The 16,596-nt window shown below is 36.5% G+C and overlaps 1 protein-coding gene and 1 long non-coding RNA gene across 4 annotated transcripts in view; both read left to right on the plus strand.

Moving 5' to 3' along the window:
* The first annotated feature begins 2,590 nt into the window (after positions 1-2,590).
* LOC117904289 lies at positions 2,591-10,805 on the plus strand. Its single transcript, XR_004649572.1, has 4 exons — positions 2,591-2,639; positions 2,901-2,924; positions 3,624-3,676; positions 10,568-10,805. It is a non-coding gene; the product is annotated as an uncharacterized LOC117904289 (long non-coding RNA).
* A 2,441-nt stretch (positions 10,806-13,246) lies between these two features.
* The window catches only part of LOC117903984 (probable cyclic nucleotide-gated ion channel 20, chloroplastic), a 120,209-nt gene continuing 116,859 nt past the window's right edge, over positions 13,247-16,596 (plus strand). The window contains exons 1-3 of one of the 3 annotated variants that reach the window (XM_034816513.1): positions 13,247-13,339; positions 13,445-13,530; positions 14,938-15,427. In XM_034816513.1, coding sequence (XP_034672404.1) covers positions 13,520-13,530; positions 14,938-15,427 — 501 coding nt within the window. In that variant the 5' untranslated portion in view covers positions 13,247-13,339; positions 13,445-13,519. Of the gene's footprint in view, positions 13,340-13,367; positions 13,531-14,937; positions 15,428-16,596 lie in introns of those variants that run through there. The other 2 variants (XM_034816514.1, XM_034816512.1) reach the window with 2 other exon arrangements.

A 16,596-nucleotide genomic window follows, 5' to 3' on the forward strand; every position in this document is an offset into this window, starting at 1 on the left:
AGCAATCATTTTTTAACCAGCCCATTTTTTTTTTTTTTTTTTTTGCATGGGCAAAATGGGCAAGTTAAAAGGGGGGCATTGTAGGGACCCCTACATCTGGCGACATGTGGCACACAATTCTATCCGGATCAGTTCTATCTGGATCCCCTAAGAAGACACGTGGCGCGCTTCTCCTATCCGAACTCCCTGAAATAGAAGCACACGACACGGGCAAAGCATCACATCCGAACCGCCACCAATTCTCATTCGGCGACCTTTCGTATTCTATCCGGATATATTTGATCCGGATCATCGGCCAAAGTAAGCATGCCTTACTTCATCATTCTGACATCCTGCCACAAATCACATCTCGACGCCTGCAGAGTGAAAAGACAAAAGTGACGGCAAGTCACTTCCCACGATCTCTAACAGTCACGGCATCTCCCATGATCTCTGACAGCCGCCCGTAGGGTGAGGATGTCCCTGCCACCACCTAGTGGCATCATGATAAACCAAAAAGCCTTCCATCATTTATGGAGGAGAGAGAACTTCTGATGCTATATATATAAACCTTCGCGCAAGGAGGAAGGTAAGCTTTCCAACACCTAGTAAAAGGCCAACTGTGCCAACTGATTTTATCTCTCTTTCCATGGCTGACAAAACCATCGGAGGGTGTGTCCGGACATCCCGTCCAAACGCCTTTTGCAGGAGCAGCTGAATCAAGAATCTGTATTGGTTGAGATCGTACGTCCATCCATTTGGCAACTACGTGGATCATTGGGAATACGAGGCCTCAACAATGGCCACATGATCTCGTTGCTAAAATTTATATTTTCAGTCTAACTGTTCTTGCAGGACTTCCACATGCCTTATGCTCTTTTTGAATGTTCATCTTGTATCTGGTTGGTTCATTACATATATCAAATTTCTGTTGTATTAAATTTAAGTGCTTGTTGGAATTCTTTTGCCCATATTAGATGCATTCAGTGTCAATTATTCTGTTCTCTTGAAAATGGTATTTTGGAGCTAGCTCATTGCTCAATGAGATGGAGATATGATGCTTAACTTTTTGAGTTGATACAGAGAAATAATAGTTAAACAGTTTTTTTTTTCAATTCTTGTAACCTTTCTATCTGAAGGAGGCAAATGATAATAGGCAGATGCTACTTATTTTTTGTTTGGTGGATTTGGAGCTTGATAGGATGTGATACTAGGCACCAAGCCACTAAGGAGTCAATATGTAGCATTTTGAACATGGCAAGACTGCCCAGTCCATGGGGGCAACCCAGGTCATGGCTGGTCAAGTGCATGTTGGTACCCCAACTATGGCACTTCCCAGCCAGCAGCCAATGCCATGAATCTCAAGAAGGGCCTGCCATGTGTCTAGAGTGCAAGGCTGCCTCACTAGGACTGGGTAAGCTGTGTATTACCTATGCTCACATGGTAGGTTCATGTCCATTTGCCTCAGTTTTTCCATTGACAGGGGAAGGGCTGAGGCGTCTTGGAATCTAGACTTTGTGACCATAACCTTAAGCTTAGGGGGGAATATATCATTGTTGCCACCAGGACGATTAGAACCTGTTTGTTACCAGCTTCTAAGAGGTGAGGGATAAAACATCCATCTCAGTGGGGATAAGCACCACTGAACATTCAAATTTAGGCCACTAATGTTAGTGGAGTTCCAAATTGATACCTTCTAGGTAGCGTATGATGGTGGGAATTTTTTTTTTTTTGGGGACTTCTTATTGAAACTCACCAGATAAATGTCAGCTTGTCCAATAATTTGAACTTCTCCCACCTTCAAGTAGCAGATCTTATGTAGCATAGGGCTTTCAATAGTAAAAAAATCACCTCAAGTAAGCTAGCTAGTTGTATTTTGAATCAATGAAGGTGTGGATTATTGTTGTTTTTTTTTTTTCCTTTTCTTTTTGATAAGAAACCAAAGATGTATTAATTGTTAATAAAAAGTATAAAAGGAGAATGAGGAATCCTTCCCACAATTACAAAAACCCTGGCTAAAACTATAAAGGACTAAACTCAAGGTCCTGCAATAACAACTGAAATCATGCTTTCTCAGTGCTAACAGTTTGTGCAGACCATTGTCTCTGCTTCCCTGCAATCTGCACATGACTAATAGACCATCTAACATGGACAGACGTTTTTTAGGCTATAAAACTTAAATTGCTCTGTAAGAGGAGCAGAAGCACAGGGCCAGGGTGCTGTTATCTACCACCAACCTGTATCTTTTCCTTCTTTCGGTAAGAATTAGGAAAGAGATAGATGATGATTGAACCTGTGATGATAATGCTCTGTTTGGTTGCTCAAAGAGATATGGACATTTGTTGTCTTCTTTTTTGATGAGAATCTCTATACTTGGAATCTTCTCTAGCAGAGTATATTTTCAAGTAGACAAGTTACAGAGTTGTTCCTTGGGGGATAAGGATTAGCATGTTCTTCACAATTGTCTTTTCAGTTGATGTTCTCCAATGGAGTAAAAGCTGACAGATAGACAATGTTTTTTGAAATAAGAGGCACATATTGGGTGGTTAATGACCATAATATATGTATATAAAACAAGAAGCACATGTGCTGGAACTGGGATAGTTAGAGGGAGCAATTCATCTTTAGACTGGGAGGAGCTGGAGCTCAAGATATCTCAGGTGTTCATTTTTTGTTTTTTAAAGAAAAGAAAATTTAAAGATGTGCATGTAGGCATGTGTATCTCAGGTCCCTTTTTCCTCTTCTATTTAGATATACATGTATGCATGTGAATGGAACTCTATCTTATAGTTTATAAAACACAATCATATGCAAAATGTAAAAGGGTGTGAAGAATTGATCACTTTACGTCATTCATGTTTATGATGAACAACAATAATGGATGCTAAAACCCATTCTATGTGTGTTGGTGCCTCTTGCAGTTCACAAAGCCAATAAAAGTTGAGGTTGTAGGGACCCATCCCTGATGACACGTGGCACGCGTCCCCTGACGATACATGGCACGTGATCCTATCCGAAGTATCCACATCCGGATTTCCCCAAAAGTACACGTGGCGCGCTTTCCTACCCGGACCCCTGAAATAAAGAAGCACACGGGACTCGCGAAACATCCTATCCGGACCACCGCCATTACTCATCCAGCGACCTTTCATATTCTACCCGGATATGCTCATCCGGATCACTAGCCAAGCCAAGCATGCCTCACTACGTCATTCTGACATCCTATCACAAATCATATCCCAGTGCCTACAGAGTGAAAAGACAGAAGTGACAGCAAGTCACTTCTCACGATCTCTGATAGCCGTTCGTAGGATGAGGATGTCCCTGCCACCACCTAGTGGCATCATGGTAAACCAAAAAGCCTTCCATCATTTATGGAGGAGAGAGAGTTTCCAAATACTATATATACAAACCTTCGCGCAAAGGAGAAGGTAAGCCTTTCAATACCTAGTAAAAGGCCAACTGTGCCCTCTTACCTTGTCTCTCTTTTCATGGCTGACAAAACCATCGGAGGGTGTGTCCGGACACCCTGTCCGGACGCCTTTTGCAGGAACAGCTGAATCAGGAATTCATATCAGTTGAGATCGTACGTCCATCCATTTGGCAACTACGTGGATCATTGGGAATACGAGGCCTCAACAGAGGTGCCTGTCTCCTGATACAAAGACATGATAACACAGGCAGAGTCACCTGAAAGGTTAGTGTTTCTAACGGAAAGATTTCTGGTTTGTGGGATCTCTTTAAACTTTGTTTTTGGATGGTCAACCAAAAAAGCGCCATTTTCCTTTTTAGGTGTTGGTATGCTAAGAAATTTGATTGAGAATCCTTATCATGTTTGGGTTTACCACCAAATATCTTCTGAATTATGCATCTCGTGTGTTTGACACGTAACACAAAACTTCTCTTTATGTTGTTCCTCATATTAGTCCCTCAATTCCTTCATATGCTTTGTTATTGCATAAGTCTTGCATTAATTATCCTGTAATGAAGTAAAATATAATATTGACAAGAGGCAACACTGGTGATATTAAACTTTAGAATCCTCAGGATTGCCAGAATTCCTTGCATCCAGAAACCAGAATCATGAATTGATCTTCATATTTATTTTGTTCAAAATATATTCACTGAACTGGTTCTGGTTTGCTTGAGATATTTTCAAATAGTCTGGTGGAGTCACTAGTGCAATGCCCAATTTATTCTTGAAAATATTTATAGGGGACCCTTTAACTCCTAAAGACCATGATGACTGCTATAATGGAATTCCTTTAAACCAAGGTCAATTGGTGGTGCATATGATAACAGGAATTGGCCAACCTTATCAACAGTAAAATTGAATAGTCTTATCTATTTTTTTGTTTTTGTCACTAACAAGATTTTAGGTTGTTCTGCGTGATCGTTATGTCATTAAGCTACCCCAATTCATGAAATTTCCATGAAAATCACCAGCTGGGAAGTATATTTTTTCTTTTACTAAAATGAAAACAAGTATAAGACTTTGTCCGATGATCCAATGATGCTTCTGGGATATTCATTTGCATTTATGCATATCTTTGCTTCTAATTAGAGGTTAGAAGAATAGAGAGAAGATGAATACTGTCTTTGAAAAGTTTTCCAAAAAGAAATAATAGTAATAGTTGGAGAAGAGAATGAAGGATAGCTATTCACTTATTCTTTCAATAAGTGAACTCTTAAGAAGTAGAGTGAAAATCCAATAGAGAAATCACCTAGATCAATATGGGAAAACACAGTTTGATAGATTCTGGTAAAAAAACCAAATGAGGATTGGTCTGAAAATAATACAGGAAAGTGTGGGGTGGGGGGGAATGCCTCAGCTTTCAGTCTGGAGAAAGAGCCCCCACACAATTGGTGAGAATCACATGTCATGACCCCATATTTGGATATTGATGGAATTGCATGGAAACAATGCAGGAAGTCAATTGATGGTAAGGTTTGCTGAAACCCCACTTTCACATCCTATACTTTGTTTGAACATGCAATGGGATTGATCAATGCATAATGCATTTCTAGTTGTATACTGTGATTTCTTTAATATCTGTAGTTATACTTAATGACTTTCATTTTCTTCATGATTTTTCCTTTCTTTTATTTGTCAACCCTTGCTGCAGAAGTTTCTGTAGTTCCACCATCATGATTAATGGCTCTTATTGGTCAGGCTCTGAAGTGGAAACAACATCAAGGTTAACATTTTATTGTAATGTTGCAGTTTATGATAGTACATCCTATTTTGGTACCTTGGAGAAATGGGAAAGAAAGGTTGACTGAATTGTTTCCAACAACTGCAAGATTAGGAAACTATGTGGATACACTTATGCTTTTCTTCCTCATTCAGGCCAACATTGCAAAAAAGGAAAACATCAAGATCCATGGTTTTTGAGCCCTGTTAGCATAAACAAATCTCCATATGCAAATTATCTATTGTTGGGGGGCAGTAACTACTAGTATAATGTGAAAGAGTTATATGTGGTCAAAACTGTTTGAAATTACAGTACATCTTTGGTGTGTGTGTTTTTCTTCTTAATATGTAATGTGAAAGGATTATGGGTTATTTAGAAACATCCACCTTTAGTTGGATTAGTCATTTCCTCTTTGATCATAGGATGTTTGCAATATAGAGGCCATTGAAAGGGGAGCTGTTAGAAATTAAAAAAAAATGATTTAACTAAACTATTGTTGATAAGAATTGAAAGTGGTATATGATTTAAACAGAAAAATATTGTTTAAATAGGCTATAACCAAGACCAACTTATTTAATTGAGTAAAATTGCAGTAGCAAGAGCTATAGTACCAGCTAAGAAAAGGCCCCATCCATGGCCCACTTTGTAATAGCGACCAAGAAAAGGCCCTCATCCATAACCCACCTTATAGTAGCGGCCAAGAAAAGGTCCCATCCATAGCCCACCTTATAGTAGCAGCCAATAAAAGCCCCCATCCATAACCTACCTTATAGTGTCGGTTGGACTTGAAGATTTTGGATATGATTGGATAAGATGTTATCTTGGGAATGGATTGGTTGACATTGTATAAAGCGCTTATTGATTGTCATCGCAGCAGGATAATATTCTGTTTGTTAGATGGATTTGAGATTTGTTTTGTTGGGGGAAAGTGTGTTAGTTTGCCATTTACGCAAGTCCAATATGTGCTATCAGTATGTGTTGAGGAAGGGATTAATAAATTTCCTAATTTGCCTCCACAGTACGGAAAAAGACCAAAAAGATAGAAATTCCAGTGGTGAGAAAGTTTCAGGATGTATTTCCAAATGAGCTACCAGGTTTACCATCACATAGAGAGTTTGACTTCTCTATTGAAGTATATCCAAGAACGGGTCCTATTTCAGTGGCCCCCTATAGGATGACCCCACTTGAGTTGAAGGAGTTGAAATCTCAGTTGGAGGACTTGTTGAGTAAGGGATTTATTTGTCCTAGTACATCGCCATGGGAAGCCCCAATGTTGTTTGTGAAGAAGAAAGGTCGCATGTTGAGGTTGTGTATTGACTATAGGAAGTTGAATAGAGTCACTATGAAGAATAAGTATGTTTTTCCAAGGATAGATGATTTGTTTGATCAGTTAAAGGGTGCAAAGTATTTTAGTAAGATTAACTTGAAAACTGGGTATCATCAACTTAAGGTTAGAGAAGAAGATGTCCCAAGAATGCTTTTAGAACGAGATATGGACATTACGAATTTTTAGTCATGTCTTTTGGATTAATTAATGCCCCCATTGCTTTTATGGATTTAATGAATAGAATATTTCATGCTTACTTGGATCAATTTGTGATTGTCTTTGTGGATGACATCTTGATTTACTCGAGGAGTTTGGAGGAGCATAAGCAACATTTGGTGACCACTCTTAGAACTTTGAGAAGACACTAGTTATATGGAAAGCTAGAAAAAAAAGTGAATTTTGTCTCACTAAAGTGAATTTCTTAGGTCATGTGGTTTTTGAGGCAAGAATAGCAGTGGACCATTCCAAGGTGGAAGCTATGCAGGATTGATAGAGGCCTACTAATCTATTTGAGGTTAAGAGTTTCTTGGGCCTGGTTGGATACTATAAGAGGTTTGTGGATGGTTTCTTTAGAATTGCAGCATCGATGATTCAATTGACTAGGAAAGGAGTCAAATTGACCACTGCTCTAGTGTTAACGACCCCCATTAATGGAGAGTTTACGATTTATTGTGATGCTTCTACAATTGGGCTAGGGTGCGTGCTAATGCAGCAAGGCAAGATGATGGCTTATGCCTCAAGGTAATCAAGGCCGCATGAACGGAACTATCCAACACATGATTTGTAGCTTGCAGCAATGGTGTGTGCCCTCAAGACTTGGAGACACTATTTGTATGGAGAGAAGTTTAAAGTGTACTCTGATCATAAGAGTTTGAAATTCATCTTCACTTAAAAGGATTTGAACTCTAGGCAAAGAAGATGGATGGAGGCGTTAGAAGATTATGATTTTGCTCTTCACTACCATCTTGGAAAGGTGAATGTTGTAGCAGACGCCCCAAGTAGAAAGAACTATGGCCAGTTGTCTAGCTTATGATTGAGAGAGTTTGAGATGTATGCAGTTATTGAAGATTTTAAGTTATGTCTTGGTTGGGAAGGTTAAGGCCCATGCTTGTATAGTATGCCAGCTAGACCAATGATTATCCAAAGAATAGTGGAGGCCTAAGTTCACAATGAGATTTTAGAGAAGGTTAAAGCCCAGTTGGTAGAATGTGAAGTAGATGAAAATTGGTCTACGCATGTAGATGGGAGTGTGAGATTTAAAGGAAGATTGTGTGTTCCAAGGGATGTGGAATTGAGGAATTAACTTTTAGCAGATGCTCATAAAGCAAGGTATACCATTTACCCTGGGAGTACCAAAATGTACCAAGACTTAAAGAGACAATTCTGGTGGAGTGGGATGAAGAAAAACATTGCTCAGTATGTAGCTAATTGTCAAATTTGTCAGCAAGTGAAAGATGAGCACTAGAAGCCTGTAGAGTTGTCGCAACCATTACTTATACTTGAGTGGAAGTGGGATCATGTCACTATGGACTTTGTGATAGGGTTGCCAAAAACTAGAAGTAAGAAAAATGGAGTTTGGGTGATTGTAAACCGCCTTACTAAGTCAACTCATTTTCTAGCCATGAAGACTACTGACTCCATGAACTCTTTGGCTAAATTGTATATACAAGGGATTGTGAGGCTGCATGGAATACCATTGTCTATAGTGTTGAACAAGGACCCTATGTTTACTTCTCAGTTTCGGCAGAGTTTACAAAAGGCCATGAGCACCCAGTTGAATTTTAGCACTGCATTTCACCACCAAATAGATGGTCAGTGAGAGAGAGTAATCCGGATTTTAGAAGATGGTGAGGGCTTGTGTCTTGGACTTTAGAGGGAGTTGACCAAACTATTTACCTTTGGCAAAGTTTGCTTATAACAACAATTACCAATCTAGCATTGACATGACGCCTTATGAAGCACTCTATGGGAGACCTTGTAGATAACCCTTATGTTGGATAAAGTTGGGTGAGAGTCGTTTGTTAGAACCTGAAATTGTCAAAGAGACTTAAAAAAAGATGCAACTCATCAAAGAAAAACTCAAGACTGCTCAAGATAGACAAAAAAGTTATGCAGACCAAATGAGAAGGCCCTTGGAGTTTGAAGAAGAGGAATAGGTTTTTGTAAACGTGTCACCTCAAAGAGGTGTATTTCGATTTGGAAAAAAAAAAGAAAAAAGCTAACCCCTAAATTTGTGGGACCATTTTAGATTGATAAAAGAGTTAAGCCTGGTAGCATGCAAGTTAATATTGCCTCAATAGCTGTCTCACGTACATGATGTTTTCCATGTATCAATGCTAAGGAAGTGTATTCCAAATTTGACTTGGGTAGTTGATTTGTAAGATGTTTAGAATTTCAAGTTCAGACCACACTTTAATGAATATACGTCTTATTCAAAGGGAACCTTTTCAAATTTTGGAAGTTGAGAAACATAGGTTCAAGAACAAGGTGATCCCCATAGTCAAAGTGTGGTGGCAACATCATGGGATATGAGAAGCCACTTCAAAACCCGAGGAAGAAATGAGGGAACACTATCTGCAACTCTTCTATAATTTTTTAGGGAAGTTCATTTAAATTTTGGGATGAAATTTCTTTTAGGAGGGTAGGATGTAATAATGGGGTAATTTAGGCCACGTCGAAATTTCAAGTTTCAAAACACTTCTAATTAGTGATGATTAAAAAGTAAAAAAAATAAAAATAAAATTGAGAACATGTGTCAAATTTGGATTGATGAAATTTGAAGAATCTTAGTGGTCAACCAAGGGAGTTGAATTTTGTATAACGTCAACTTTAACCTAGGAAATTTCTTAGGATTGTAGAAATCGAAATTTACCTAAAAATAAGAATATATATATATATATACACACACACACTAAAGTTCATCCAACCATTGTAAGTGGCTTTGTTGTTTAAAAAAGAAGAAGAAGAAATGGGGAAAAGAGAAAAAAAACAAAGGGGGAGACGTTGTAGGGCTTTGGAAGTGGGGAGAACGTCGCTCGCCTTCGAATGGTCATTTAACCCATCAAACGACCTCCATTTTGCGTGAAATTTTAGGACACTATTCAACACAAGGAACATTTGTACAAAGCCGAATTTTGATTTCAACGATTGGATTTTCCGATTTATAATAGGATGGTTTAACCCTAAAACTTTGATTTAGTATTTTTCTTGGGAAAAAAATTATATATTGTGTTGTTGGGAGATAAATAGATGTTATTTGTGTTATTTGAAATATGATTATTGTTATGGATATTTTTCTTTGTGATTTACGAATTCTTTTGGAATTTTTGTAATGTTTGAGATAATTTAAATGTAGAAAAATTGTTGTGTTGAGTGTTATAAATTTTTGAGTTTGTTGGGAATAAACAAAATTTATATTATTAGGGTATAAATTATGTATCTATTGATATATAGGTTATTGAGAACTATTCATGACATCTGTGGTGATTTAATTGTAGAAAAATTGTTGTGTTGGGTTTTGGAATTTTTGAGCATGTTTGGATTAAATAAAAATTATGTCTTGGAAAAATTGTGGATGATTATATGTAAAGTTGTTGCATTTTATATGTATCATGATTATGTAAAGGAAAATAAAAATTGTTGAAAGGTTGCATGAAATGGAAAAAGAAAAAAAAAATGAAAAATGATAATGAAAAGTAAAGGCCCATGAGAGGCGAATTAAGAAGAGAGTGAGATTCCTAATGTGAAAGACACAAAAGTTTACCCCAAGAAGACTCCGAATGAGGAGTGTATTTGGGTATGAACGCGTATCCTTCAGTGAAAACTCGATAACAAGAATGCATTGTATAATTGTGTGTTACATTCTCACATGCGTTTTATTTAATTGTTAAGAATTATTGAAGTGGTATGATTAGATCAAATAAAATATTTGGGATGTTAATTTTGTGGGTGAATGTTTATGTTGTGTATTCTTGAAATATAGTGATACCAATTAACCCTTTTAGGTGTAAGACACCCTACTAAGCAATGTGAAAATGCTTATCTATTTCTTCTTACAACTTTTTAGATGCAAATATTACTCTTGAGGACCAGCAGGTAGAGCAAGGAGGGCTCCATAATGCCCTAGGAGGTTTTGGAGTAGCTTAGAAGGCTTTTAGTATTTATGTTTTGTTTATTTGGGACTTGTACTAGTGAGACTATTAAATTATATATTTGTACCAGGACTTTACTTTGATTAAACTTGCTTAAACTGATGTATTATTTTTCTAGACTTGGATTAGAGACTTTGTTGATATTTCCTTTCTCAAGTTGCACTTTAGTATTGATTATTACATTGGTGAATTGGAACCTTAGTTGGAAGAAGACTTATGTGATTTATTTATAAATAAAAAATAAAAAAATCAGGGTGCTTTGGTTGACTATCAGCTTGGATTCGGAGAAACTCTTAGGGTCAAACCTTTAACCTGGGGTCACGGGTCAAGTTTTAGGTTGCCCGGAATTTGGGTTGTGACACACATTCTTTGGAACCGGTAACACCCTTCTTTGAGACACCTATCTTTCACCCTTTTACCATCCTTAAGATGCACAACCTTATCAAGAACAACCTCTAGACCCTTGATGTCAACGGCACCTGCTGGATTCTTGGGCTTCTCAATAGAAGCAAGAGCTGTATCTTTGACCCGATTCATAGGAAGTGCATCTCCTAATGTCATTTCTTTCTCGGTCTGAGCTTTTTGAAGGCACCACTGACTACTCATTCCTCATAGTAGAGCAATGACTACCACTACCACTAATAGCACCCCACCAGCCATATCACTAACAGCCATCCCCTGATGCAGTCTCCCAAACTCATTTCCCAGAAGAACAAAAGGTATGGTTAACAAAAAAACAAAGCAAAACAAAAGAAGCCCTTCAAACCAAGCACCATTTCATGAATAATCCATGTGCTCAAAAGGGCGGGTGGAGAGAAACCAAGACTAGATTTAAAAGAAGAGAACAAAAATATGACCACAAAGGCATAAAATGAAGCTAAAACATATAAAGATTATTTTTGAGCCAAAAATCAAGGTAAATCAATGACAACACATCCGTGAACAGCTCAAAAATCCAATAAAAACAAGCATATAATCTGGTATTCATGCTCAGTCAAACAAATAATCCCCAGATATAGTAAGAAAAGAGAAAGAAAAAGCACAGAGGAGCCATGGCAGTCACATCTGAGGGTGCTCCTTATGGGCAATGCTGGTTTGACTGTAAGTAAACCTTCTCTTCCTTCAGCTCAAGTAAGATTCACCAGCTCCAGCTCCTCTCTTGTTCAATTGACCTGAAGCTCTTTACTCTCAGGTGACTAGCAGCGAAAGGCTGTACCTCCTCAAACGTGTCTCATTCTCAGAGGTGGCCCAAAAAGTGTCGTTCATCCAGGAGAAGCTGCTAAAAAACTACCCCCCTTTTCTCAACAAACTGTAACCAGAAAATAAAAAGGCTTTCTCCATGCCACGTGGTCCCAAAGGTGAGCTCGCCTAGCCTGCCCAAGTGTGTCTCCTACAAGTGGCAAAAAGTGACGAAAAATGGGGGTCTACACTATTTTTTTTTTTTAACATCTTGAATAAATTGTGCATTAATGATCCTGAAAAATATATTCGTCACCATAAAAGTTTGGATTATTTAGTGTGCTTTTTGACACTTTTCATTATTGTTTTTAAAAATAGAAAGTTGGTTTAGATATACTTTTCATTTATCGTTTTTAAAAATAGATATAATGATAAATTTTGTATTAAAAAAAAAAACTTTAAACTTCTCGTGCAAAAATAAAAAATAAATTATATTATATCCTTAAAAAAAATTTAATTTGAAATAATAAATTCTTTTAAAAATTTCAATATAAGTTTTTAACATTTTCTTATTTCATTTAAGAAATGTTATTAATTTATATTTAAAAAACAAACAATAGAGAGCATATCCAATTTACCAATTAGTATGAATGTAACAAATTGATATAAAAACAATAAGGTTAGTGAATCTTAATTCTTAAACCCAAGTCCTACCCAGCCAGTCTTAAGTCTGATTGAGAGGGAGAGGAAGCAATTTCTTTATTGAAATAGATTATTATTTATTACGCATGCAGGTATGATAATAATAATAATAAATACTTAATTAATTCGTATTTACAATTGAATGGCGGTTTCAAGAAGGGGCTTATTTAAGACAGTGCCAACTGCACCCTTGACCAGTTCAAGTAAATGAAAATCAAGTCTGTACTATTAGAACAAAAATATTTAATTCTGCTACTAGTTATGAGTCCATGAAGTTGACAGAGCCTACGTGGCAGTGAATTTTCTTTGTCAAAATAATAATAATAATTATTATTATTATTATTATGACGAATAAAAAAGTATTACGATTATTTTAATATTTAAGTATTTATTTTTATTTTTCAAAATTGGCTTTGGCGGAGGGAGAGGAAGACCAAGGGTAGTTTATATAATTTTCATATTTAAATTTCTTTTTTTAAAAAAATATATGTACAAAAAGTGGTTGTTACACTGACACAAGTATATATTAATCTTTAATAAATATGAAATTAATTAAAAGGTCTCTAATAAATATACTTTAAAAAAAAAAAATCTTTTCTTTTAGCATCCAATCAGACACTGCCGAGGAATGAATCCAAAGCAGGAGAGCCGAGTGACCAAGAAAGAAGGGGGGATTTGAATTCATAAATGAGATGACAAGAAAGAAAAACTAAAAGTAAACGATACTTAATGTTATTGCAGTGTTGTCGACTTGTAGTCACTCATCATCTGCCCCCGGGTCAGCTTCCAGGCAAAAGCCTCCAAATGTAAACTCCCTTTTCCCCTCTTCTTTCACAAATTATTCTCTTTCACACTTCATTGTCCTCGTCTTCATCTCCTTCTTCTTCTCAACAATTTAAAAACCCCATCAGAAGAAGAAGCAGAGCTTATTCAGTGGGATTTCCATCTCTGGGTTGCTGCTGCTTTTGTAGCCTGCATTCACTTCGATGGACAACAGGTTTGCTACCAGTTTTTTCTTTTTTCCTTTTTTTCAACTTGAATTATGGGTTTGATCTCTACATTCATTTTGAGAGCTATGGACCCATTACGTATTTCTTCTTCTTAGCAAATTTCACAGCAGAGAAGAAGAAGAGCTTAGGTCCTGTGGTCTCCATGTCTGAATTCATGCTTTTCTGGGCTGCATGTTTTTCTCCTTCAATTTTCAGCTTCTTTTCTTTCTTCCTCTCTTCTGATTTTATACTAAAATCAACCCATTTCCAGGTGTTTTTTTAGTTCAATTATGGTTCTTGATTATGAATTTTGTCTGTGTATGCTCTATAATTGCTTTTAGAGCATGGAGTTTGCTTATGTTTAGATATTTTGTTCCATTCTTCTACAAATGATGCTTTCCAACTTTTGCGGGTTAGTTTTCCATCATTTTTCTCCTATCAGGTTATGGTAAAATCTAACCTATTCTATTTTCAACCTGAATTATGGGTTTGGTCTGTATATGCCTTGATGCTTCTGAAGCACAGTGAATTCTGGATTTGATCTCTATATATATTATTATTGCTTCTAAAATGTGGAATTTGCTTGTGTCTATATGTTTTTTTTGTCTGAATTAGGGGTTTCATTTTTCAGACACTTTTGTCTCATTTTCTTTTTCCTTCTGAACAGGAGCAGAAGTAAAATTGAACCCATTTTGATTATGGAGTTGATTTATACATCCATGATAATTGCTTCTAAAGCATAGTTTATGGGTTTGATTCGTATTCCAATTTTAATTGCTGGTAAAAAGTGTGGTGAATTATTGGTTTGATCTCTATTTATATGGTAAATGCTTTTAAGTATTGTGAATTATGGGGTCGATATATATAGATGTTATAATTGCTTTTGAAGCATTATGAAATGTGAACTTTCTGTCAGCTCAGCTTGCACTTCTTCCAAACAAATTTCAGAGCAAAGAAAAAGAACTTGTGGATTTCCATGTCTGGGTCGCTGCTTTCTAGCGTCATTCAGTAGTATGGAAAACAGTTTTTTGTTCTTTTTCCCCTTTCAAGAAACATTGACATTTCCTTGTTTTCTTTCTTCAATTTGTATCTTTTATCTCATTATGTCCTTGTAAATAGGTTTCTATTTCCATTTTTCAACTTGAATTATAGGTTTTGATCTGTACACGTGTTACACTTGCTTTTATAGAATGGACTTTCCTTGCCTCAAGGCAAGTGTTCTGTAGTATTAGCAATAATTTTAAGAAGAATGGTAGCGTGAATGACGTGGGCTTTACAATGCTTAGCTTATCTGGACTTGTAACTAATTTATGAGCTTGAATTTTTTCTTAATTTTCTTATTTTATTAAGCTTTCAAGTACTTCTAATATGCATTTGTGCTTGTAGATTGTTTTATTTTTATTTTTGTTTTGTAGGTCAAAAGTATTAGAAATGAGTGATCTTGAAAAAGATGAGACGCCAATGCTTTCAGACGCTCATTCACAATATTTGGATAAACCTAGGGTTTCTCACTCGGATAGACTTACCTCTAGAAATCGGAGTGCATCCAGTTCCATTCCTATGAACTCCATGGAGTCCTATCAAACTGAAAGCAACCTTGTAAATCATACTGGTCCCTTGAGGAATGAAAAGAAAACTCCGTTCATACCAATGAGTGGCCCACTTTTAAAATCTGAGGGCTTTTTCCCACCTACTCCTGGTGTATGGGGCCACAGAAAGGCAGAGCCAAGGGCAGAAAAATCTCCTTCATTTAATGGAATGGAATGGAATAATTGGCCCCATAACAACTATGCTGGAAAAAATGAACATCTTCTGAGGTCTGGACAGTTGGGAGTATGTAATGATCCTTACTGCACAATATGCCCAACACATTTCATTGACTCTAGACAACAAAGGAACTCAAAGGTCTCTTTCTTTCCTAAGCTTCTGGCTGCCTATGCTATATTTTCATGTCACCTTCTTTTTACGCTAAAATAATTTCAGATTCTTAGTTGCATTGAATGTGGAATCTTCAATCTGGATAGGTATCATGTTGTGTAAGTTTCATGATGGAATTTTAATTATATTTGCTCATTTGGCTTCCACTGAATGCAAGTAAAATATGAGCCTAATTGCATATCAATGCTCCAAATTATGGCTTCCTCGCTAAATGAATTTTAAGTCCTTTGATTTAGTTTATATTGCATTACTCTATAAAGTATATGCATTAATAATTAATTATTGCACTTGAAATATCTCATAGAACATCTTGAGAATATGATGGCATGTATGGATTGATCCAGAGAATGTTGATTTTCACTTTATTGAACTTTATGGCCTAAACATTTGACATGTGATGCAAATTAGTGCCCTAGTGTTTCCTATTTACGTAGGTTGCTAATTGAAGAGTTTCTTGTGGAGCTGACATTACTATAACATGGTCAAGCTAATGATCCTTGCAGTGATGATAAAGCTATTGTTGTCATAAAAGGGAGTTCTGGACAGCCTATATTTGGAATGAAATTTTAAATTTGTGTTATATGCTTGAATGCTTATTTTTTGAATGATCATCTTATCTTTTGATAGAGTCCAAATATAGATGTCACCCTTACTGCATGTGCATGCACAACACTATATAATAATGCAAAAGGTTAATATACCTTATGGATGTTTGGAAAGCTGAGATGATTTTTATTAGAGATTGAGCTGTCCAATTTTTCAGTGGATTACTCCAAGACTACTGTAACTGTGGCAGTTCATGTGCTGTAATACCATACTAAAGAGAACCAAAAAACATATAAATCAGCTATCGAAATGCTTCCGTTGAACTTTTACTTTTTGAGATGAGGATCATAAAGGAAACTTTTTGCACAAGGATCTCGAGGGGGACCAACTTGTTCAACAGAAGGGCCACAGTTATCTATCACTTATTAATGGATGAGAGCATTCAAGTTCACGGGAAGGAATGTGTATGTATCAAGTAACATATGTTTTTTTTTCCAAAGGGTTCCTATTTGTCACTGTAATTGTAAGTGTTTATGTAAAGATAGGTGGATCAATCAAGTTTAAAAGAGAGTAAATGATTAATATTTCAG

This window comes from Vitis riparia, chromosome 17 (assembly GCF_004353265.1).
Source record: "Vitis riparia cultivar Riparia Gloire de Montpellier isolate 1030 chromosome 17, EGFV_Vit.rip_1.0, whole genome shotgun sequence".
Taxonomy (NCBI): domain Eukaryota; kingdom Viridiplantae; phylum Streptophyta; class Magnoliopsida; order Vitales; family Vitaceae; genus Vitis; species Vitis riparia.